Here is a 26,509-nt window from a genome sequence, read left to right on the forward strand (position 1 = left end):
ACCAACTAGTGGAGAAGAAGGCTCCAAATAGTCTCATTTCAAAGTGTTTGTACTGATTAATAGCAAAATTACCTACCAATCACAAATAATAATGACATTATGATACTGCTTGCAGATCAATCGTTATCAGGTTGCACTGATACCGAATCTGAATGGTTTGGCAATTTATGCAGTGTTAATGTCAAGAGAAAAAAACACACTACAGTGACCTTCTAAAAATGAAGCGAATCATTCACTTGGAAAACTCAATCGTAGCCTTTTTGCTCAAATGTAAATATGTTAAAATAAACCAGAAATCTTTGTAAAACATTTATTTATGCTGCCCAGCATAATCATACAGAAACTAATAAAATAACCATTGGAACCAGTAAAAAAAAACACAAAACCTCACTAAGCAATCCTGCTTGGACAAGATAATTAGAATGCTCATATTAGTGAACTGTGAAGGTATAATCTGATGTAACAACCCTCATTATTGATGAAGGAACATAAACAAAGCAGTTTTTATGCTTTCCTTCTGTCAAAATACCGCAGTCAGCTACACTGTTTGACTTCAGTTCCACGACTGAAAGAACACACAACTAAATACAGAAAAACATGTACAGTTTATTTCAACGAAGGAATGTTATATTGTTGCCATAATGGGGATTAGGGGTGACCTGGAAGTCTCATCGTGTGGCTGGTTACCTAATGGACAACAAACACTGCCTTGCACTCAAATACCATGGGCACTCCAGCTTTTCCCTAGTTTGTATCAATTCACAATGACTCACTGGCAAACGACTATGATTAAAACCCTTTCAGCAAGCAAACTGACTTACCACCAAGAACTGACAATCCAAGGAAGGGACCTCTGGCTTTCCACAGGCAGTGTATACAAACAGAAATTAATTTAAGCACAAAACATAACCCATCCCTTCAAGGACAGTGAGCTGACTAAATATTACGTCAATGTCTCTACTTTACACACATTACAAGTGGTGAAAAATGAAAGACGTCCACCCCACAGTTCACAAAAATTTAAAATGATTTACAGGTCTCGTCTAATTTTCTCAGTGGTACTTTGGATCTAGACATTAGTGCAAATTAAACAAGTCAATTTTCAAAATAAAAAGCCATTTAGCAGCAGAACAGACCAACAGAAAGTTTATATATTTCGGGGTCCCCACTGCTAAGCTTTAAAGAATACACTACAATCATTATTTCCACATGCATCCTGGTTTGGATCCCTCCACGTTTCCTCCAAAGTCTTGAATCTCTACACCATATGAAGCACTAATCAAATGACAAGTCTTAAAAAAAAACCTTGACTTTCCAAACCAACCAACCAACCAACCAACCATGAGGATTCCAGTCTTTGCTGTCCTACAATGGCAATAAAACTAGAGAGTTCATACACCTTTTTCCATCAACCAAATGGGCTGTACCTTACTATTTATGCTTTCACTACTGTTACATTTGTTAATGAAAAACTCCTTCCAATTAATGGAGTGTAACTTTTTGGGAAGGCCTAATTACTAAGCATGCCCTCCATTTTGACAGCTGACATCAACCTTTGAAACAGGAAAAATCTTATACACACACAAAATATTGGTTTTAAATGCCATCTATGCCACTATAATCGATATGAAGGTTGTACATCTAGTCTCCCGATGTCATTTCCTGCATTAAAAGTTAAAACAGTTTAACATGGAGGATAAAGAAAAAATGCTTATGAAGTCAATAAAAGGAAATACAGTAAGAACTAACATTCTTTTTTTTTTTTTTTTTTTTTACAAAAGGGCACATCATCTTTAAGGCTTTTCTCCATTCCAGTCTATTCAACCCCAAGGGATTGCTCACTTTTAGATTTCGTATAAGGCTGAACCAAACAATCAACAACCGAGCCTTCGACCCTGCATTCTTTTGACTGTTATGACCCTAGGTCTAGGATAATGCATCAAGTCCAAATTTCCGCTTAGAATAATTAAAGTAAACCACTGGTTAAAGCATTAGAAGCAGCAACTCTCTGGCGTTTTGAGTGTGCAGTTTGTAGAACCCCATGCAAACACGACGATGGCAGAAGAAACAGTACATGCAGAGGTCAGCAGAGATCCACAAGTTTCAAAATCGAAAAACAAAAACCAAGGCTATACTTTATGTGCTACACGTAACCTGCCTTAGAGATCAAAATTACTTTACCAAGGGCCTCATAACTCGCCACTTCAGAGTTTTGGATCTTAACTGTAGTACGGATTTAATTTCCTTGACTGCTAGCCTCTTTAACAGAATAAACTAAAAGGCAGGCAAAACCGGACATGACGGACTCACTACATTACCAATCTCCTTCTCTGACAAACGCACACAAAGAGAGCATGCACCCAAAGATTCTGGAAGTGTCATTTATCCAGGCCAGTTAAAGAAAGGGATCACCATACTACAACATGACAACTGACTTACATTATGACTTACACCCAAGACTGGATATAACCAAGGTACTTGGCAAGGATTGCACTTCGTAATTAACTTACTCACAGAACACGGTCTGCATCAAAAGAAATAGTCAATGTCATGGCTACACTACAAATGCAGTACTTTTCTGTAGTCTTCTTTTTCAAACCTCTGTATTGTGTTGGATTAAAGTATCACTTCTAGGCATTTTAACCTACAAATGTTGCCAAGAGAACATGAATATAAAGACGCTTTCAAAATGCTATTGAAAGGACACCAGTTTCCAATATGTGAAAGCTAAATGAAAGTAAAAATTGATGACTGCAATCGTAAAAAAATAACAGAAAAAATAGCAACAAACTTGTTAAAACTGATTAAAATGTTTTTTTAACCTACATAACGCAGTGTTTACTTTTGAAAACAGGACATCGATTTTCAATTTTAAACATACTTGTTTCAAATTTCTCCAAATTTGATGAGGACTGGTTGACCGTCAACTGAGAAACATCGGAAATGAAGTTATGTAGCAAAGTCCTGATCTCACTTGTTTGTCAAGGAGGACAAGCAAAAAACTATTTAAAATCCCAGCACTGTAATATCCCTCTCATGTCTACATAACCATACAGGTTCATTATAAAAAGGAAAACATCAAGAAACAAAGACATATTATTCAACAGTAAAGCTCTTCTCCTCCTGTGGTTTACAGATCCAGTTGCCATAACCTAGCTCTGCCAAAGTTTGAACAAAGTGTTCTTTGTTGGTATTATAGTCCACAGCGGCTTCTTTGACATCACTGTAGGAGGCTAAAGACAGTAGGTCATCACGGCTTGTCTTTCTGCAGAGCTCCTGGTACAACTGGTAAATATTTTGCTTGGATACCCTTGAAACATCAAGTTTTGGTCTACAGGAGGAAAAAAAGCATTGTAAAAATACAAAAGAAGTTCCTCGTGTCATAGGTTTTCCATCTTTTAAGGTACAGTTAATGGCCTAAAAACACTCTGAATAACGCTCCACCACAGTTGATCGTTTGAGCTGACATTAACAGAAACACTCTTCTATAAATATTGCTTGCTAGAGAAAGCTTACCCATCTACTTTGCCCTTTGTTCCATCCAGGATTTCCACAGAAGTGTCATCGGCCAAGCACCAATTCACACTTGACTCCTTGGTCTTCCCAGTTTGTCGTGTAGAGTCATACACACTAACTCGGCCGACCTGATATTTAAAAAAAGAAAAAAAGTATTTATTGCCTACATTATCGTTTCACTGTGGCCTCACAAAGATCAACACTATAGGACTGACAGAAAGGCTCAAGTTAGCACAAAAAACACAGGGGAAAGTTATTAATTTGTAAAAAGTTTGCCACAATAGAAAGCTTTTGTGTATTCAAAAACTTAAGAATATCATGGTTTAAACGCAAGATTTTTTAACTTGTTTTTCAATACATAATCTACACTTTTCAAAATACTCCTAACAAATATATATATATATATATATTTTTTTAATCAGCTCTAATTAAAAAACGTGAAACTGCCCAAAAGCTCATTAATATTTAACCAAGAAATAAAAACCGCAGGAAAGTAGTGCATATGGGCATTCTGACTTTTGGACACTGTTCTTTTACAGGATCTAGACGACCTTGCTGTGTCTGGGTCGAATTTTATAGAGTGCAAAGTGCCATCTATGTTTCACCAAAACAGGATTTGCTCATCAACCAACATATCCTGGATAAAGGATTATAGTTCTGGCTTAGAGCATGGACTGCGATCTATGGGTACCTTTTAGATCCATTGGCTAGCCACCTAATAGATGATAACTGCATCTACTAAAGTGTTGAGGTAGTTAGTTCGCTTTCTTTTTTAATACATATTTGCCATTGCCTCAACATTCCTTTGGCAATATGTCCGTCCAGAAAAAGGCAATATAGGGGCGCACTTGTCAAAAGTACACACGGTGGATGGCCACAGGATTAGCACCTTTTAGGGCAGAGATAAAACCCAAACATCTTAATGACCCGTAGCACAAAAATGTAATTGCTGTTTTCCTCAATTCCACTGTTAAGTAAAAAGCTTGGCTGGGGATCTTCTGAAGTACTGGGTTTTCACTTCTTAGGAAAAGCTATATTGTGAGAAAGTGCTGCGTTGTTGGGCAAGGGTGACTAGGACCTATCTCTGGTGCCACAAGGTTAAAAGGTGACCACCATAAAAAAGTTACAGGACAGAATACGAAGTGGCATCCCAAAAAATGTAACGCTCAAGCTACAAACAAGTAAGAGCCGTTCAAAAAACATGTGTGCACTCTCAATAAGTGGCTGCAGACCAAAAAAAAATAAAATCCACAGAATCAGTGCAGCCTACTCTAAACAATAAAACCAATACCGGGGGCGGGGTTAAGTCCAGGTGTTTCCTGGTCCAGCTGTGGCTGGAGAAACGAGTTGCTTAACGTGCAACAATAGTGTGAGTCTGAAACTCTTCTTGGTGACTATCATGTGCGTTAATCCACCATTTAGTGGCTTAGGTCAGATGTTTCAGACGTTTTCTGTTGAAAATAGAAGCTTCACTTTTCTGCATTAAAACACAAATACAGTCTGTATGAACCTAATGACGTCAACCACAGGTCTATACGAGGCTACCATCTTTATGTTCTATCCCTTATGCAAAATATATTTCAGCCAGAAATGTCATTTTGTTACCCAATAGTCCCTATTCACCGAGGAGGGAAGGACACACGCGATTCTAGAAGAGTTATAAGCTTTTAGTAATATAGGTCACAATCTGTTAACTCTCCTACCATCTAGAGTTGGGTTAGGAAAACTTAAGCTTGTTTTTCCTCTCACTCTGCTTTCAGATCCAAAAATGTGAAGAATAATTCTTGGCCACATCAGCCGATTCTCTCAATGCTGCAATACACAGACTCCATCTTTCATTATATGTTTTCCAACCATCAGGATGTAGGGCATATTGTGAACGTGTAATATCTAATTCTGTGAAGCTCAAAAATCACATAATATAGCCATAGAGCCAGCCGTAGCAGGCTATACCAAGGCTCGCTCCCTTGTTAAAGGCCCAAAGCAAGGGCCTTTAACAAGGGAGTGGGACTTTAATTTCCGGTATAGCCCAGCTACGAAGGGCTAAAAGGCTATTAGAACATTCTGCCACTAGAAGGCAGAATGTTCTAATAAATAAAACAAAGTCTTTCCGGAGGCCAAGGGGTCTGAAATCCCCTCAGAAACCTTTGGTTCACAGATGTTGCTGTGAACAAATAACTTTGGAATGATGACGCTCCGGGCTTTTACCAGCCAGTAAAAGCAATGAGCACACCATTGTCTCCAATGGAGCTCGCTACACTCCAATGTTCTAATATAGCCTTAGAACCTGCCGTAGCGGGCTCTACCGGCCAGTAAAAATATATTTTCTTAGTTTATTTTAAGAACCACAGGTTCAAGATTTACAAGTAATACTTCAAATGAAAGGTATTTCACTCAGGTATTCTAGGAACTTTGAATAATCACAATAGCATGTAGAGTTTTGACAAAAATGGCAATACGCTATTTTAAAAGTGGACAGTGCAAAAATCAACAGTTCCTGGGGGAGGGTGCAGAGAGAAAAGCCTCACTCTTCCGGCGGGAAACGTGGGGTCTTTAAAGTTGCTTCCTTGTTGCAGAAAGTTGCAGTTTGTTGAACAGGGCCGCTGTTCTAGGGAACTTCTTGGTCCTTTAGATGCAGGGCAGTCCTCTGAGGCTTCAGAGGTCGCTGGTCCCTGTTGGATGCGTCGCTGTTGCAGTGTAGGAAGTTGGCTCTGTATGCACTATTTCAAAGTAAGGAATAGTATGCACAGAGTCCAAGGGTTCCCCTTAGAGGTAGTATAGTGGCAAAAAGAGATAGTACTAATGCTCTATTTTGTGGTAGTGTGGTCGAGCAGTAGGCTTATCAAAGGAGTAGTGTTAAGCATTTGTTGTACACACACAGGCAATAAATGAGGAACACACACTCAATGACAATTCCAGGCCAATAGGTTTTTGTATAGAAAAATCTTTTCTTAGTTTATTTTAAGAACCACAGGTTCACGATTTACATGTAATACTTCAAATGAAAGGTATTGCAGGTAGATACTTTAGGAACTTTGAATTAGCAAATTAGCATATACACTTTTCACATAAATCACTTATAGCTATTTTAAAACTAGACTGTGCAATTTTCAACAGTTCCTGGGGGGAGTAAGAGTTTGTTAGTTTTTGCAGATAAGTAAACCACCTACGGGGTTCAAGTTTGGGTCCAAGGTAGCCCACCGTTGGGGGTTCAGAGCAACCCCAAAGTTACCACACCAGCAGCTCAGGGCCGGTCAGGTGCATAGGTCAAAATGGTGCCCAAAACGCATAGGCTTCAATGGAGAAGGGGGTGCCCCGGTTCCAGTCTGCCAGCAGGTAAGTACCTGCGTCTTCGGAGGGGTTTGTAGGGCACCGGGGGGGGGGGGGGGGGGGACCACAAGTCCACACAAACAAGCGTTGGGTTCGCAATAGGAATCAATGGGAGATCAAGGGGTCTCTTCAGCGATGCAGGAAGGCAAGGGAGGGGGGGGGGGGGGGGGGGAGGCTCCTCGGGGTAGCCGCCACCTGGGCAAGGGAGAGGGCCACCTGGGGGTCGCTCTTGCACTGGAGGTCGGATCCTTCAGGCCCTGGGGGCTGCGGGTGCAGAGTCTTTACCAGGCGTTGGATCTTAGAAGCAGGCAGTCGCGGTCAGGGGGAGCCTCGGGATTCCCTCTGCAGGTGTCGCTGTGGGGGCTCAACTCTGGCTACTCACGGTCTCGCAGTCGCCAGGGAGTCCTCCCTAAAGTGTTTGTGCTCCACAAGTCGAGCCGGGGTCGTCGGGTGCAGAGTGTCAGGTCTCACGCTTCCGGCCGGAAACGCAAGTTGTTGCAAAGTTGCTTCTTTGTTTCAAAGTTGCAGTCTTTGGTGAACAGAGCCGCTGTCCTCGGGAGTTCATGGTCCTTCTAGATGCAGGGCAGTCCTCTGAGGATTCAGAGGTCGCTGGTCCCTGTGGAAAGAGTCACTGGAGCAGTGTCTTTAGAAGTGGGGAGACAGGCCGGTAGAGCTGGGGCCAAAGCAGTTGGTGTCTCCGTCTTCTCTGCAGGGTTTTTCAGCTTAGCAGTCCTCTTCTTCTTAGGTTGCAGGAATCTGAGTTCCTAGGTTCTGGGGAGCCCTTAAATACTAAATTTAAGGGCGTGTTTAGGTCTGGGGGGTTAGTAGCCAATGGCTACTAGCCCTGAGGGTGGGTACACCCTCTTTGTGCCTCCTCCCTGAGGGGAGGGAGGCACATCAATAATCCTATTGGGGGAATCCTCCATCTGCAAGATGGAGGATTTCTAAAAGTCAGAGTCACCTCAGCTCAGTACACCTTAGGGCCTGTCCTGACTGGCCAGTGACGACTCCTTGTTTTTCTCATTATCTCCTCCGGCCTTGCCGCCAAAAATGGGGGCGTGGCGGGAGGGGCGGGCAACTCCACTAACTGGAGTGCCCTGGGGTGCAGTAACAAAGGGGGTGAGCCTGTGAGGCTCACCGCCAGGTGTTACAGTTCCTGCAGGGGGAGGTGATAAGCATCTCCACCCAGTACAGGCTTTGCTACTAGCCACAGAATGACAAAGGCACTCTCCCCATGTGGCCAGCAACATGTCTGGTGTGTGGGGAGAGTGCCTTTGTCATTCTGTGGCCTGTAACAAAGCATGCACTGGGTGGAGATGCTATCACCTCCACCAGGCAGGAGCTGTAACACCTGGCGGTGAGCCTCAAAGGCTTACCCCCTTTGTTCCAGCACCGCAGGGCACTCCAGCTAGTGGAGTTGCCCGCCCCCTCCGGCCACGGCCCCACTTTTGGCGGCAAGGCCGGAGGAGATAATGAGAATAACAAGGAGGAGTCACTGGCCAGTCAGGACAGCCCCTAAGGTGTCCTGAGCTGAAGTGACTAACTTTTAGAAATCCTCCATCTTGCAGATGGAGGATTCCCCCAATAGGGATAGGAATGTGACCCCCTCCCCTTGGGAGGAGGCACAAAGAGGGTGTACCCACCCTCAGGGCTAGTAGCCATTGGCTACTAACCCCCCAGACCTAAACATGCCCTTAAATTTAGTATTTAAGGGCTTCCCTGAACCTAAGAATTTAGATTCCTGCAATTTACAGAAGAAGAGGACTGCTGAGCTGAAAAACCCCTGCAGAAGAAGAAAGAAGACACCAACTGCTTTGGCCCCAGTCCTACCGGCCTGTCTCCTGCCTTCTAAAGAAACCTGCTCCAGCGATGCTTTCCCTAGGACCAGCGACCTCTGAATCCTCAGAGGACTGCCCTGCTTCAAGAGGAACCAGAAACTCCTGAGGACAGCGGCCCTGTTCCAAAAAGACTGCAACTTTGTTTCAGAGGAGCAGATGTAAAGACCCCTGCAAATCCCCGCAAGAAGCGTGAGACTTGCAACACTGCACCCGGCGACCCCGACTCGACTGGTGGAGAACCAACACCTCAGGGAGGACCCTCCGGCGACTCCGAGACTGTGAGTAACCAAAGTTGTCCCCCCTGAGCCCCCACAGCGACGCCTGCAGAGGGAATCCCGAGGCTCCCCCTGACCGCGACTGCCTGACTCTAAAATCCCGACGGCCGGAAAAGACCCTGCACCCGCAGCCCCCAGCACCTGAAGGATCGGAACTTCAGTGCAGGAGTGACCCCCAGGAGGCCCTCTCCCTTGCCCAGGTGGTGGCTACCCTGAGGAGCCCCCCCCCCCCCCCCCTTGCCTGTCTGCACTGCTGAAGAGACCCCTTGGTCTCTCATTGAAATCCATTGGAAACCCGACGAGTGTTTGCACACTGCACCCGGCCGCCCCAGTGCCGCTGAGGGTGTACTTTTTGTGTGAGCTTGTGTCCCCCCCCGGTGCCCTACAAAACCCCCCTGGTCTGCCCTCCGAAGACGCGGGTACTTACCTGCTGGCAGACTGGAACCGGGGCACCCCCTTCTCTCCATTGAAGCCTATGCGTTTTGGGCACCACTTTGAACTCTGCACCTGACCGGCCGGTGTGGTGACTTTGGGGTTGCTCTGAACCCCCAACGGTGGGCTACCTTGGACCCCAATTTGAACCCCGTAGGTGGTTTACTTACCTGCAAGAGCTAACATTACTTTACCTCCCCCAGGAACTGTGAAAATTGCACTAAGTGTCCACTTTTAAAACAGCTAAATGTGTTTTATGTAAAAAGTATATATGCTACTGTAATTATTCAAAGTTCCTAAAGTACTTACATGCAATACCTTTCAAATGAGATATTACATGTAGAATTTGAACCTGTGGTTCTTAAAATAAACTAAGAAATTATATTTTTCTATAACAAAAACCTATTGGCCTGGAATTGTTTCTGAGTGTGTGTTACTCATTTATTGCCTGTGTGTATGTACAACAAATGCTTAACACTACTCCTTTGATAAGCCTACTGCTCGACCACACTACCACAAAATAGAGCATTAGTATTATCTCTTTTTGCCACTATCTTACCTCTAAGGGGAACCCTTGGACTCTGTGCATACTATTCCTTACTTTGAAATAGTGCATACAGAGCCAACTTCCTACAAGTATAGATCCGGATTGTTGTTATCGTGTGGCTCTATGTAATGTGAGTCCCAGTCATCTTGAGGTGGTATTGACAACAGATCACAAACCCTTGTGAAAGAATGAAGTGAACCTCCCAGAAGAGTAAGTAGTGTCATAAGCTGGTGAAAGCTGTGGTGAAGGAGTGTGCACAGGTCTTTTGGCTTCATCCTCTCTTTTTTCTCTCTTTGTAGGAACAGGAACATCAATTGTCTCCTCAAATGGTAATTGTGTTTTGGCAGCCTGTACCACTAGATGCGACAGCCGGGGTGGGATGCATCCTGTCTCTAGATGAATCATCAAATGTTTGACAAGAGTCCTGTCCTTGATGTAATTTCTAGAGCACTGGTTAGACAGTCTCTGTAGAATGTGTGGAAGTTGTATTGTTTTTCGGTTCCGATGTGGATTTAGACACATGTATTTTTGGTGCCAAATGTTTTGGATCCAATGCTAATTTTTTCAGTGCCGTAGTGGAGTGTCGTTTTAGCTCCGAAGATTGATGCCGAAGCTCGGCTCAAGTCCAAAGTGAAGGGCGAATCAATTTGATGTTGAAGGCTTTGGATCGAGGACCTGCTGTTGAGGCTGTTTTTTCAAGGCTGAGCCATGACTGGTTGTTTCTGAGCCAGCCAGTCAGTGCCAACCACGGCTCGAAAGCAGCGGTGGTCCAACAACAGTCTTTATTTTATGGGATGTCCGAGTCTTTGCCCGTGTCAGCTGTACTTGTGGTGGAGGGGGCACAGTACTCACTGGTAGTTGTCCTGAAGTGATGTCTTGTGCCTCAATGTGCAACCCAGGGCTGTCTGGAAAGATGTTGCTTTCATCTGCAGCTGATGGTTGTGCCTCCATCAAGTTCTGGATCCTCTGAACCGAAGCAGTCCAGCATATCATCAATGACCCGTCTAAACATTTCAAGTCTCCTATCCCTTCCATCTCTCAGTGTCTTTTTAGAACGAAAAACCCGCAGGCCTAAAAGGTTGTCTCCTCGTGGTCTGGAGATAAGCACAAATTACACACCAGGTATAAATCGATGTGTGGAAAGTTGGCGTGACACGAAGGATAGAATCGAAAAGGCATCTGGGCCATCGCCAATTGGACGTCCAATGGAGTGTACGTCATAGAAAAGTTCTTGTCTCGCAGAGTGAAGGCCCAGATGGGTTGCGTTCAAATCGAACCCCACAGATAAATTCGATGTTGATGGAAGACCGGAAGAAACTGCATTAGAACCATGATTGATAAACAAGATCAATGGCATTGATGCGTAGAAGAATCGCACACATCCAAACACAATGTCAAACAATCCAAAAGGAGTTGAGGACCCTGCGCAATGCAAGCAAGAGGACGACTCACTACATCTCGTGACTCGAAAGACTTCTTTGAATAAAAACAACTTGCAGACCTCATAGCCCAACACAAGAAGGCAGACTTATGCCAAACAAGTGTATCTACAACCACACATGTCAAAGGTGTGTTTCCACATCAACCTTCCTTCGAGTCCCTAGTCTCCAATGGCTGCAGAGTGCAAAGCAACACTGAGCAGGAGAAGTTCTCGTAGCAGAAAAGGTGCTTCCTTGGAGCCTAGGAGTCAGTGGAATCCTGTTTACGCTTGCTGTGCGCAGATTCACAGAACATTTGATTCAAGCTCCAAAACCAAGGCAACAAAAATACAATCAGAGGTAAGGTCTCTACAATACACTCTGGGATCCAGGCAGCTTGGCTGCAAGTATTCTGCCCATGCTTGATGAAAAAACAGTTGTAGTACTCCTAACCAACACTAGATGGTAAAAGTGTACACAGCATGAAATATACAACATGTTTTGCAAACCTATTGCTATAGGGAAGACACCTTTTTTCTTTTTTAAGCTAACCTGTTCGCGATTCATACGCTGTGCAACGACCGTGCAGCATTTTCTACCTTTAGGGCAGAGGCTGTGAAGTTAGTAGTGGCATACAAATGTGTGCCCCACCTGAGTTTCTTGCACTGATGGAAAATACACACACTATCTTGTGAATGTATGCGTTGGTTAAGGGATAGGAAGAAAAATATTTTAGGGCTACATTTCTTACATATGCTAATTAAGCCCACATTTTGTGTGATTATGCCCTTCTATCTAATTTCATTTTTTCGAGCCAGAAAGTAAAACATCTGGGTTGTCTTAAGAATCTACTCTACAAGTGTTGCCTTTGCAGCTTGATTTCCCATGACTTGTTGGAGGATTGCTACAAAAACCTGTTGGTTATGTCTTAACAGTATTACTTCTACACAATAAGTTTCTGCTCTTCTAAAGTCTAGAACCCTTTGCCAAGGAACTCTTGGATTTTAGAAACACTATGTTGTTGAATAGTTTGATTAATGTGGAAACTACAAAGCTCCTTAAAGAGTAATTGTGGATTTTGTTTCCACTACTACTCTATTGTGTATCATTGGTTAAGGATTTTGAATCTCACCCTACATACAGATGAGGCTGAAATTAAAATATTTGTGATTGGTTTTTTTTTTAATGCTGCTTTGCATCTTGCCCTCCGATGTCCTGGTTTGTGTATCCATGCACACAAGACATTGGTGGTAAACTATAAATTCTATTAGACTGTGCTCAATAATCCTCTTGCATGTTTCAAAGGATAAGAAAGTCACTATCTTCACATATCCAAATATGCTGATTTTGTGATAAGTTCAAGCAATTCAAATTCACGTCAATATAACTGCACATTTTGTTTTAACAGTTCTCACTGATGCATTTCCCTACAAATATAATGTTCCCCAATGTATTTCAGGCTCAAACATTGCTCTTAGTGAAGGAGTGGGTGATCATCTATTTCTACGAAACAACAAATGAAAAACTGTAGCTAATGCAACATTGTTATGGAATAATAGACTCATGGATATCAAAGGTTCCTAGTTGTAATTTCTTTTCCAGCCACTGCTGCTCTACAGAAAAATCTATTAATTGCACACCTCGTTCTATATTATGAATGGGAGGCATAGGTTGGTTTTTCAATCACCTTCCTCAATGCTCACCTCAGCGATTTTTAAAAAGATTTTTCTAAGACTAAACTCCAGCAATGTAGTTACAATAATTCACGCATGCATGCCCCAAAGAAAGTAACTGTACCATAGGATGGTTAAGAGTGAATGGAGGTGTAAGTCCTTCCTGGAAAGCATCGCCGTTTTTCGACAAGCGGCAGCAGACCGCTCGCGTCAAGTGACCTTGGCTGTACAAGTAACCTGCGAAAAGAAAATCAACTCCAATTAGAGAAAGAACCAAAAGATACAGCTGTCGAATTAAAGAAAAAATGGCAGCTTTAGAAATCATGTCGCTCAAAATACTCTTCAGTGCGTAACATGAGCTCAGCGAGATTGGATACCGATTATTAGCTTATGTGCATCAGTAATGAAACCTACATTTTGTTTAGTACTTCATGGCATTGAGAATAATAAACTCCACTATATCACATCATTTATTGCCACTTAAGAAACGCATTTTAGAAAATAAATGCATAAGTTCTCTAAACAAAATTCTATTTTCATTAGCAATGTATGGAAACTGTTACACAAAGTTATCAACAGGGTCAATCGTCTAAAAGAAATTTTGTAGAGGACAGTGTGTGCATGCCCTGTGATCCACTTGCATAATTGACCTATGGCCCTTACATGCAGTCGCAACTGACTTCTCAGAACCTGAAAACCTATGTCTAATGAATTTTAGATGTGAGAAGTATGACTAGTTACAGAAAACAATTATGATTCAGGGCATCAAAGTCACTTATGACAGAGAAAATAACGTTTTTCTAGTAACAAAATTCATCCTGGTCTTGAAATGGATGTAAAAGTGCTATTGTCAAAGGTGCGGGTCCTGCCTACATAGAGCAAGTAGGTTTAATGTAATCTCGTCTCTTAAGTACAAACCATCTTATATAACAGTGCAGCATTTAGGAGAAACTGAGTGTAAGTATACAATTTTACCTTGAAAGCTGCATACGAAAGATGGCAACATGAAGGAAAACGAACCTGTGATTTAAAGTGCACTAGGCCAAAAAAAACTGCACTTCTTTAAACAGCAAACCGATTCCATCTCCCAGCATACACTGCACTGGCAGTTTGCCTCCCAGCATGAGTTCTTATTGAAGGAGTTACATAACATTTTTGAACTAAGTTTAATTTGGTGTTTGAATAACTGACAACCTAGAATGAAGATGGGTTGTTTATAACTTTATTAAAGACACCTACGATTCAGAACTAGGCTTTTATGTGCCATTTCCTCCCGTATCATCATATCTCCTTAAACGTACAAAAGAATACCAAGCTTATACTAAGAACAGTGCACAATAATAAACAGCAAAAAAATGACAGTGTGGTATGGGTCAATGCGAATCAGCACCTTAATCAAATAGGGTTGTCAAAGCAATTTGGTACACCAACGCACCAGCAGTTGAATCTCTATTCAAACAGTGTTGTTTATTTAGAGTGTAAACAGACTTCCCAGTGGCCTTAAATATTTATGCCCCTGACACATTCCTGAACCAGGCAGCGGTATGGATGTTATCCCTTTTTACAAAGGGGCCCAAGTTTGCCAGTAAGGGATTTGTTGGCTAACTGACAATAAAAGGCAAAACAAAAGACTTTCCATCTAGCAACGGATTGATTGGAGGACACTATACCGGTAGAGAAAGTACCATAACTGGCGCAGAGTTTGGTATTTTTTGTTTAGACTTTGTACCTTTCCACATAAAAACTCAAAATTCTTCTGATATTGAGACTTAAGGAACTTTCTGGCCACAGCAAAGGGATTGCGCATGAAAACTAACAAATACACTGATTGATGTAAAAGTTGGATACAACATTCAGAAAGAAACAAAGGTGCCCCTAAAACCACAGTTCGAGTGAAATACTGTTAGAGGTTCTATTGCAGAAAGAGCTGGAAGCTTGCAATCCTATGTGGATGATGTCACATCTAATTAAAAAAAACACTGTTGAGGAGGGTGGTGCGGGGAGGCCTTATGTCCTGGATCCCCTCTGTCAGTATCAAATTAAGGTCCCACAGGGGGCCAAGAGCTGCTGTCTAGAAGAAAATGATTTTCTTACACCCTTGAAAAAAGTATTTTAGCACAGAAATTTTGAAGTGTAGGAAAGAATCTTTTTGTTTGAGCATGATCGCTTCCAAGTTTGACTGATGCTGCTGTTTCTTCGACTGCTGTGCATTGGGCCCCAATGTCCAGGTCCTGTGCATGTGCTCAGACCTCCAAATTACATGTAAAATTGGCTAATACCTGATTGGCTCATTGAACCTATAAGTCCCTAGTAAGTTAAGCATCACTAGTGGAATGCCGCACTTTACTGTGCCACCACTGCAATGAGAAGGTGAAAACTTAACTCTAGGCCTGCCACTGCAACATAGGTGGGCAGCATTCAACCTGCCAGCCCGACATGGCAAAATAATGAAAATGTCACTTACCCAGTGTACATCTGTTCGTGGCATTAGTCGCTGCAGATTCACATGTTGTGCATAGCCCGCCATCTGGTGTTGGGTCGGAGTGTTACATGTTGTTTTTCTTCGAAGAAGTCTTTCGAGTCACGAGACCGAGGGACTCCTCCTCCTTTGCTTCCATTGCGCATGGGCGTCGACTCCATCTTCGATTGTTTTCACCGCAGAGGGTGAGGTAGGAGTTGCGTGTGTTAGTAATAGTGCCCATGCAATGGAGTGAATAAGTATGTACCAGTTAAGGTTTAAGTAATATATTTACAAAATGTACAAAGTTGAAGATAACTTCCAAACGGCTACAGGCTCCCGGGGAGGCGGGTGGGCACATGTGAATCTGCAGCGACTAATGCCACGAACAGATGTACACTGGGTAAGTGACATTTTCAGTTCGATGGTGTAAGGAAATGCCTCCTTGGCATGGTTGCCCCCTGACTTTTTGCCTTTGCTGATGCTATGTTTACAATTGAAAGTGTGCTGAGGCCTGCTAACCAGGCCCCAGCACCAGTGTTCTTTCCCTAACCTGTACTTTTGTATCCACAATTGGCAGACCCTGGCATCCAGATAAGTCCCTTGTAACTGGTACTTCTAGTACCAAGGGCCCTGATGCCAAGGAAGGTCTCTAAGGGCAGCAGCATGTCTTATGCCACCCTGGAGACCTCTCACTCAGCACAGACACACTGCTTGCCAGCTTGTGTGTGCTAGTGAGGACAAAACGAGTAAGTCGACATGGCACTCCCCTCAGGGTGCCATGCCAGCCTCTCACTGCCTATGCAGTATAGGTAAGACACCCCTCTAGCAGGCCTTGCAGCCCTAAGGCAGGGTGCACTATACCATAGGTGAGGGTACCAGTGCATGAGCATGGTACCCCTACAGTGTCTAAACAAAACCTTAGACATTGTAAGTGCAGGGTAGCTATAAGAGTATATGGTCTGGGAGTCTGTCAAACACGAACTCCACAGCACCATAATGGCTACACTGAAAACTGGGAAGTTTGGTATCAAACTTCTCAGCACAATAAATGCACACTGATGCCAGTGTACATTTTATTGCAAAATACACCCCAGAGGGCACCTTAGAGGTGCCCCCTGAAACTTAACCGACTATCTGTGTAGGCTGACTAGTTCCAGCAGCCTGCCACACTAGAGACATGTTGCTGGCCCCATGGGGAGAGTGCCTTTGTCACTCTGAGGCCAGTAACAAAGCCTGCACTGGGTGGAGATGCTAACACCTCCCCCAGGCAGGAGCTGTAACACCTGGCGGTGAGCCTCAAAGGCTCACCCCTTTGTCACAGCACCGCAGGACACTCCAGCTAGTGGAGTTGCCCGCCCCCTCCGGCCCGGCCCCCACTTTTGGCGGCAAGGCCGGAGAAAATAATGAGAATAACAAGGAGGAGTCACTGGCCAGTCAGGACAGCCCCTAAGGTGTCCTGAGCTGAGGTGACTAACTTTTAGAAATCCTCCATCTTGCAGATGGAGGATTCCCCCAATAGGGTTAGGATTGTGACCCCCTCCCCTTGGGAGGAGGCACAAAGAGGGTGTACCCACCCTCAGGGCTAGTAGCCATTGGCTACTAATCCCCCAGACCTAAACACGCCCTTAAATTTAGTATTTAAGGGCTACCCTGAACCCTAGAAAATTAGATTCCTGCAACTACAAGAAGAAGGACTGCCTAGCTGAAAACCCCTGCAGAGGAAGACCAGAAGACAACGACTGCCTTGGCTCCAGAAACTCACCGGCCTGTCTCCTGCCTTCCAAAGAACTCTGCTCCAGCGACGCCTTCCAAAGGGACCAGCGACCTCGACATCCTCTGAGGACTGCCCCTGCTTCGAAAAGACAAGAAACTCCCGAGGACAGCGGACCTGCTCCAAGAAAGGCTGCAACTTTGTTTCCAGCAGCCTTGAAAGAACCCTGCAAGCTCCCCGCAAGAAGCGTGAGACTTGCAACACTGCACCCGGCGACCCCGACTCGGCTGGTGGAGATCCGACACCTCAGGAGGGACTCCAGGACTACTCTGATACTGTGAGTACCAAAACCTGTCCCCCCTTAGCCCCCACAGCGCCGCCTGCAGAGGGAATCCCGAGGCTTCCCCTGACCGCGACTCTTTGAATCCAAAGTCCCGACGCCTGGGAGAGACCCTGCACCCGCAGCCCCCAGGACCTGAAGGACCGGACTTTCACTGGAGAAGTGACCCCCAGGAGTCCCTCTCCCTTGCCCAAGTGGAGGTTTCCCCGAGGAATCCCCCCCCTTGCCTGCCGCAGCGCTGAAGAGATCCCGAGATCTCTCATAGACTAACATTGCGAACCCGACGCCTGTTTCTACACTGCACCCGGCCGCCCCCGCGCTGCTGAGGGTGAAATTTCTGTGTGGACTTGTGTCCCCCCCGGTGCCCTACAAAACCCCCCTGGTCTGCCCTCCGAAGACGCGGGTACTTACCTGCAAGCAGACCGGAACCGGGGCACCCCCTTCTCTCCATTCTAGCCTATGCGTTTTGGGCACCCCTTTGAACTCTGCACCTGACCGGCCCTGAGCTGCTGGTGTGGTGACTTTGGGGTTGCTCTGAACCCCCAACGGTGGGCTACCTTGGACCAAGAACTGAACCCTGTAAGTGTCTTACTTACCTGGTAAAACTAACAAAAACTTACCTCCCCCAGGAACTGTGAAAATTGCACTGTGTCCACTTTTGAAATAGCTATTTGTCAATAACTTGAAAAGTATACGTGCAATTGAAATGATTCAAAGTTCCTAATGTACTTACCTGCAATACCTTTCAAACAAGATATTACATGTTAAATTTGAACCTGTGGTTCTTAAAATAAACTAAGAAAAGATATTTTTCTATAACAAAACCTATTGGCTGGATTTGTCTCTGAGTGTGTGTACCTCATTTATTGTCTATGTGTATGTACAACAAATGCTTAACACTACTCCTTGGATAAGCCTACTGCTCGACCACACTACCACAAAATAGAGCATTAGTATTATCTCTTTTTACCACTATTTTACCTCTAAGGGGAACCCTTGGACTCTGTGCATGCTATTCCTTACTTTGAAATAGCACATACAGAGCCAACTTCCTACATTGGTGGATCAGCGGTGGGGTACAAGACTTTGCATTTGCTGGACTACTCAGCCAATACCTGATCACACGACAAATTCCAAAATTGTCATTAGAAATTGATTTTTGCAATTTGAAAAGTTTTCTAAATTCTTAAAAGACCTGCTAGGGCCTTGTGTTAGATCCTGTTTAGCATTTCTTTTAGAGTTTAAAAGTTTGTAAAAGTTTGAATTAGATTCTAGAACCAGTTGTAGATTCTTAAAAAGTATTCCAACTTTTAGAAGCAAAATGTCTAGCACAGATGTGACTGTGGTGGAACTCGACACCACACCTTACCTCCATCTTAAGATGAGGGAGCTAAGGTCACTCTGTAAAATAAAGAAAATAACAATGGGCCCCAAACCTACCAAAATACAGCTCCAGGAGCTTTTGGCAGAGTTTGAAAAGGCCAACCCCTCTGAGGGTGGCAACTCAGAGGAAGAGGATAGTGACCAGGAGGAAAATTCCCCCCTACCAGTCCTATCTAGGGAGAACAGGGTCCCTCAAACCCTGACTCCAAAAATAATAGTCAGAGATGCTGGTTCCCTCACAGGAGAGACCAACACCTCTGAAATCACTGAGGATAACTCCAGTGAAGAGGACATCCAGTTAGCCAGGATGGCCAAAAGATTGGCTTTGGAAAGACAGATCCTAGGCATAGAGAGGGAAAGACAAGAGATGGGCCTAGGACCCATCAATGGTGGCAGCAACATAAATAGGGTCAGAGATTCTCCTGACATGTTGAAAATCCCTAAAGGGATTGTAACTAAATATGAAGATGGTGATGACATCACCAAATGGTTCACAGCTTTTGAGAGGGCTTGTGTAACCAGAAAAGTGAACAGATCTCACTGGGGTGCTCTCCTTTGGGAAATGTTCACAGGAAAGTGTAGGGATAGACTCCTCACACTCTCTGGACAAGATGCAGAATCTTATGACCTCATGAAGGGTACCCTGATTGAGGGCTTTGGATTCTCCACTGAGGAGTATAGGATTAGATTCAGGGGGGCTCAAAAATCCTCGAGCCAGACCTGGGTTGACTTTGTAGACTACTCAGTGAAAACACTAGATGGTTGGATTCAAGGCAGTGGTGTAAGTAATTATGATGGGCTGTACAATTTATTTGTGAAAGAACACCTATTAAGTAATTGTTTCAATGATAAACTGCATCAGCATCTGGTAGACCTAGGACCAATTTCTCCCCAAGAATTGGGAAAGAAGGCGGACCATTGGGTCAAGACAAGGGTGTCCAAGACTTCAACAGGGGGTGACCAAAAGAAAGGGGTCACAAAGACTCCCCAGGGGAAGGGTGATGAGACAACCAAAACTAAAAATAGTAAAGAGTCTTCTACAGGCCCCCAAAAACCTGCACAGGAGGGTGGGCCCAGAGCCTCTTCACAAAACAATGGGTACAAGGGTAAAAACTTTGATCCCAAAAAGGCCTGGTGTCATAGCTGTAAACAGCATGGACACCAAACTGGAGACAAGGCCTGTCCCAAGAAAGGTTCCACTCCAAACTCCCATCCAGGTAACACTGGTATGGCTAGTCTCCAAGTGGGATCAACAGTGTGCCCAGAGCAAATCAGGGTCCACACTGAAGCTACTCTAGTTTCTGAGGGTGGGGTGGATTTAGCCACACTAGCTGTCTGGCCGCCTAACATGCAAAAATACAGACAGCAACTCTTAATTAATGGGACTAGGATAGAGGGCCTGAGGGATACAGGTGCCAGTGTCACCATGGTGACAGAGAAACTGGTTTCCCCTGGCCAATACCTGACTGGAAAAACTTACACAGTCACCAACGCTGACAATCAGAGAAAAGTACATCCCATGGCAATGGTTACTTTAGAATGGGGAGGGGTCAATGGCCTGAAACAGGTGGTGGTCTCCTCAAATATCCCAGTGGACTGTCTGCTTGGAAATGACCTGGAGTCCTCAGCATGGGCTGAGGTAGAACTAAAAACCCATGCAGCAATGCTGGGTATCCCTGAACTGGTGTGTGTGAAAACAAGAGCACAATGCAAGGCACAGGGTGAACAAGTAGAGCTGGAGTCTGGAAGAATGGCCCAGCCTACCAAGAGAACAGGAAAGTCAGTTGGGAAACCAACTGCAACACAGCAAAAGAAAGGGAACCTCTCTTCTCAGGAAGAAGTTCTGCCCTCTGAGGGAACTGAGCCTTTGGAGCTTGAACCTTATCAGGTTGAGCTCTTAGGCCCAGGGGGACCCTCAAGGGAGGAGCTGTGTAAGGGGCAAGAAACCTGTCCCTCTCTTGAAGGCCTTAGGCAGCAAGCTGCTGAAGAGTCCAAGGGCAAGAAAAATGGAACACATAGGGTCTATTGGGAAGATGGACTCCTGTACACTGAGGCCAGAGACCCCAAACCTGGTGCCACTAGGAGAGTGGTAGTGCCTCAGCTGTTCAGAGAGTTCATCCTAACATTGGCCCATGACATTCCCCTTGCTGGACATTTGGGACAAACCAAGACGTGGGAGAGGCTAGTCAACCACTTCTACTGGCCCAATATGTCCAACATGGTTAAGGAGTTTTGCCTCTCCTGCCCCACCTGTCAAGCCAGTGGTAAGACAGGTGGGCACCCAAAGGCCCCCCTCATTCCACTTCCAGTGGTGGGGGTCCCCTTTGAAAGAGTGGGTGTGGACATAGTTGGTCCACTGGAACCTCCCACAGCCTCAGGAAATATGTATATCCTGGTAGTAGTGGATCATGCTACCAGGTATCCTGAAGCTATTCCCCTTAGGTCGACTACTGCCCCTGCAGTAGCCAAGGCCCTCATTGGTATCTTTACCAGAGTGGGTTTCCGTAAGGAGGTGGTGTCTGACAGAGGTACCAACTTCATGTCAGCATACCTAAAACACATGTGGAATGAGTGTGGAGTGACTTAGAAATTCACTACACCATACCATCCACAAACTAATGGCTTGGTTGAGAGATTCAACAAGACATTAAAAGGCATGATCATGGGGCTCCCAGAAAAACTCAAAAGGAGATGGGATGTCCTCTTGCCATGTCTGCTTTTCGCTTACAGAGAGGTGCCACAGAAGGGAGTAGGATTCTCACCCTTTGAACTTCTGTTTGGTCATCCTGTAAGGGGACCACTTGCTCTTGTTAAAGAAGGCTGGGAGAGACCTCTCCATGAGCCTAAACAAGACATAGTGGACTATGTACTTGGCCTTCGCTCTAGAATGGCAGAGTACATGGAAAAGGCAACCAAAAACCTTGAGGCCAGCCAACAGCTCCAGAAGTTTTGGTATGACCAAAAGGCTGCACTGGTTGAGTTCCAACCAGGGCAGAAAGTCTGGGTTCTGGAGCCTGTGGCTCCCAGGGCACTCCAGGACAAGTGGAGTGGCCCTTACCCAGTACTAGAAAGGAAGAGTCAGGTCACCTACCTGGTGGACCTGGGCACAAGCAGGAGCCCCAAGAGGGTCATCCATGTGAACCGCCTTAAACTCTTCCATGACAGGGCTGATGTGAATCTGTTGATGGTAACAGATGAGGATCAGGAGGCAGAGAGTGAACCTCTCCCTGATCTTCTATCATCAGACCCAAAAGATGGCACAGTAGATGGAGTGATCTACTCGGACACCCTCTCTGGCCAACAGCAAGCTGATTGTAGGAGAGTCCTACAACAGTTTCCTGAACTCTTCTCCTTAACCCCTGGTCAGACACACCTGTGTACCCATGATGTGGACACAGGAGACAGCATGCCTGTCAAAAACAAAATCTTTAGACAGTCTGACCATGTTAAGGAAAGCATCAAGGTGGAAGTCCACAAGATGCTGGAATTGGGAGTAATTGAGCGCTCTGACAGCCCCTGGGCTAGCCCAGTGGTCTTAGTCCCCAAACCTCACACCAAAGATGGAAAGAAAGAGATGAGGTTTTGTGTGGACTACAGAGGGCTCAATTCTGTCACCAAGACAGATGCTCATCCAATTCCAAGAGCTGATGAGCTCATAGACAAATTAGGTGCTGCCAAATTCTTAAGTACCTTTGACTTGACAGCAGGGTACTGGCAAATAAAAATGGCACCTGGAGCAAAAGAGAAAACAGCATTCTCCACACCTGATGGGCATTATCAGTTTACTGTTATGCCCTTTGGTTTAAAGAATGCCCCTGCCACCTTCCAAAGGTTGTTTAATCAAGTCCTTGCCGGCTTGGAGTCCTTTAGCACAGCTTATCTTGATGATATTGCTGTCTTTAGCTCCACCTGGCAGGATCACCTGGTCCACCTGAAGAAGGTTTTGAAGGCTCTGCAATCTGCAGGCCTCTCTATCAAGGCATCCAAATGCCAGATAGGGCAGGGAACTGTGGTTTACTTGGGACACCTTGTAGGTGGAGGCCAAGTTCAGCCACTCCAACCCAAGATCCAGACTATTTTGGACTGGGTAGCTCCAAAAACCCAGACTCAAGTCAGGGCATTCCTTGGCTTGACTGGGTATTACAGGAGGTTTGTGAAGGGATATGGATCCATTGTGACAGCCCTCACTGAACTCACCTCCAAGAAAATGCCCAAGAAAGTGAACTGGACTGTGGAATGCCAACAGGCCTTTGACACCCTGAAACAAGCAATGTGCTCAGCACCAGTTCTAAAAGCTCCAGATTATTCTAAGCAGTTCATTGTGCAGACTGATGCCTCTGAACATGGGATAGGGGCAGTTTTGTCCCAAACCAATGATGATGGCCTTGACCAGCCTGTTGCTTTCATTAGCAGGAGGTTACTCCCCAGGGAGCAGCGTTGGAGTGCCATTGAGAGGGAGGCCTTTGCTGTGGTTTGGTCCCTGAAGAAGCTGAGACCATACCTCTTTGGGACTCACTTCCTAGTTCAAACTGACCACAGACCTCTCAAATGGCTGATGCAAATGAAAGGTGAAAATCCTAAATTGTTGAGGTGGTCCATCTCCCTACAGGGAATGGACTTTATAGTGGAACACAGACCTGGGACTGCCCATGCCAATGCAGATGGCCTTTCCAGGTTCTTCCACTTAGAAAATGAAGACTCTCTGGGGAAAGGTTAGTCTCATCCTCTTTCGTTTGGGGGGGGGGGTTGTGTAAGGAAATGCCTCCTTGGCATGGTTGCCCCCTGACTTTTTGCCTTTGCTGATGCTATGTTTACAATTGAAAGTGTGCTGAGGCCTGCTAACCAGGCCCCAGCACCAGTGTTCTTTCCCTAACCTGTACTTTTGTATCCACAATTGGCAGACCCTGGCATCCAGATAAGTCCCTTGTAACTGGTACTTCTAGTACCAAGGGCCCTGATGCCAAGGAAGGTCTCTAAGGGCTGCAGCATGTCTTATGCCACCCTGGAGACCTCTCACTCAGCACAGACACACTGCTTGCCAGCTTGTGTGTGCTAGTGAGGACAACACGAGTAAGTCGACATGGCACTCCCCTCAGGGTGCCATGCCAGCCTCTCACTGCCTATGCAGTATAGGTAAGACACCCCTCTAGCAGGCCTTGCAGCCCTAAGGCAGGGTGCACTATACCATAGGTGAGGGTACCAGTGCATGAGCATGGTACCCCTACAGTGTCTAAACAAAACCTTAGACATTGTAAGTGCAGGGTAGCTATAAGAGTATATGGTCTGGGAGTCTGTCAAACACGAACTCCACAGCACCATAATGGCTACACTGAAAACTGGGAAGTTTGGTATCAAACTTCTCAGCACAATAAATGCACACTGATGCCAGTGTACATTTTATTGCAAAATACACCCCAGAGGGCACCTTAGAGGTGCCCCCTGAAACTTAACCGACTATCTGTGTAGGCTGACTAGTTCCAGCAGCCTGCCACACTAGAGACATGTTGCTGGCCCCATGGGGAGAGTGCCTTTGTCACTCTGAGGCCAGTAACAAAGCCTGCACTGGGTGGAGATGCTAACACCTCCCCCAGGCAGGAGCTGTAACACCTGGCGGTGAGCCTCAAAGGCTCACCCCTTTGTCACAGCACCGCAGGACACTCCAGCTAGTGGAGTTGCCCGCCCCCTCCGGCCCGGCCCCCACTTTTGGCGGCAAGGCCGGAGAAAATAATGAGAATAACAAGGAGGAGTCACTGGCCAGTCAGGACAGCCCCTAAGGTGTCCTGAGCTGAGGTGACTAACTTTTAGAAATCCTCCATCTTGCAGATGGAGGATTCCCCCAATAGGGTTAGGATTGTGACCCCCTCCCCTTGGGAGGAGGCACAAAAAGGGTGTACCCACCCTCAGGGCTAGTAGCCATTGGCTACTAACCCCCCAGACCTAAACACGCCCTTAAATTTAGTATTTAAGGGCTACCCTGACCCCTAGAAAAATTAGATTCCTGCAAACTACAAGAAGAAGGACTGCCTAGCTGAAAATCCCTGCAGAGGAAGACCAGAAGACGACAACTGCCTTGGCTCCAGAAACTCACCGGCCTGTCTCCTGCCTTCCAAAGAACTCTGCTCCAGCGACGCCTCCCAAGGGACCAGCGACCTCTGAATCCTCTGAGGACTGCCCTGCTTCGAAAAAGACAAGAAACTCCCGAGGACAGCGGACCTGCTCCAAAAAGACTGCAACTTTGTTTCAAGGAGCAGCTTTAAAGACCCTGCAATCTCCCCGCAAGAAGCGTGAGACTTGCAACACTGCACCCGGCGACCCCGACTCGGCTGGTGGAGAACAAACACCTCAGGGAGGACCCCCGGACTACTCTCCGACTGTGAGTACCAAAACCTGTCCCCCCTGAGCCCCCACACCGCCGCCTGCAGAGGGAATCCCGAGGCTTCCCCTGACCGCGACTCTCTGAAACCTAAGTCCCGACGCCTGGAAAGGACCCTGCACCCGCAGCCCCCAGGACCTGAAGGACCGGACTTTCACTGGAGAAGTGACCCCCAGGAGTCCCTCTCCCTTGCCCAAGTGGAGGTTTCCCCGAGGAAGCCCCCCCTTGCCTGCCTGCAGCGCTGAAGAGATCCGTTGATCTCTCATAGACTAACATTGCGAACCCGACGCTTGTTTCTACACTGCACCCGGCCGCCCCCGCGCTGCTGAGGGTGAAATTTCTGTGTGGGCTTGTGTCCCCCCCGGTGCCCTACAAAACCCCCCTGGTCTGCCCTCCGAAGACGCGGGTACTTACCTGCAAGCAGACCGGAACCGGGGCACCCCCTTCTCTCCATTCTAGCCTATGCGTTTTGGGCACCACTTTGAACTCTGCACCTGACCGGCCCTGAGCTGCTGGTGTGGTGACTTTGGGGTTGCTCTGAACCCCCAACGGTGGGCTACCTTGGACCAAGAACTGAACCCTGTAAGTGTCTTACTTACCTGGTAAAACTAACAAAAACTTACCTCCCCCAGGAACTGTGAAAATTGCACTAAGTGTCTGTAAGGAAATGCCTCCTTGGCATGGTTGCCCCCTGACTTTTTGCCTTTGCTGATGCTATGTTTACAATTGAAAGTGTGCTGAGGCCTGCTAACCAGGCCCCAGCACCAGTGTTCTTTCCCTAACCTGTACTTTTGTATCCACAATTGGCAGACCCTGGCGTCCAGATAAGTCCCTTGTAACTGGTACTTCTAGTACCAAGGGCCCTGATGCCAAGGAAGGTCTCTAAGGGCTGCAGCATGTCTTATGCCACCCTGGAGACCTCTCACTCAGCACAGACACACTGCTTGCCAGTTTGTGTGTGCTAGTGAGGACAAAACGAGTAAGTCGACATGGCACTCCCCTCAGGGTGCCATGCCAGCCTCTCACTGCCTATGCAGTATAGGTAAGACACCCCTCTAGCAGGCCTTACAGCCCTAAGGCAGGGTGCACTATACCATAGGTGAGGGTACCAGTGCATGAGCATGGTACCCCTACAGTGTCTAAACAAAACCTTAGACATTGTAAGTGCAGGGTAGCCATAAGAGTATATGGTCTGGGAGTCTGTCAAACACG

At 45.8% G+C, this 26,509-nt stretch overlaps 1 protein-coding gene across 5 annotated transcripts in view; it reads right to left on the minus strand.

Annotated features, from left to right (window-relative positions):
- Nucleotides 1–296: 296 nt before the first annotated feature.
- Nucleotides 297–26,509, minus strand: part of ADAR (adenosine deaminase RNA specific) — a 240,196-nt gene continuing 213,983 nt past the window's right edge. For all 5 annotated transcript variants that reach the window (XM_069218214.1, XM_069218212.1, XM_069218209.1 and 2 more), the window contains exons 13-15: nt 13,154–13,266; nt 3,517–3,644; nt 297–3,331 (exon numbers count right to left, since the gene is read on the minus strand). In XM_069218214.1, the coding sequence (XP_069074315.1) occupies nt 3,097–3,331; nt 3,517–3,644; nt 13,154–13,266 (476 nt within the window). In that variant the 3' untranslated portion in view covers nt 297–3,096. The remainder of the gene's footprint in view (nt 3,332–3,516; nt 3,645–13,153; nt 13,267–26,509) is intronic.

This window comes from Pleurodeles waltl, chromosome 12 (genome assembly GCF_031143425.1).
Source record: "Pleurodeles waltl isolate 20211129_DDA chromosome 12, aPleWal1.hap1.20221129, whole genome shotgun sequence".
NCBI lineage: Eukaryota > Metazoa > Chordata > Amphibia > Caudata > Salamandridae > Pleurodeles > Pleurodeles waltl.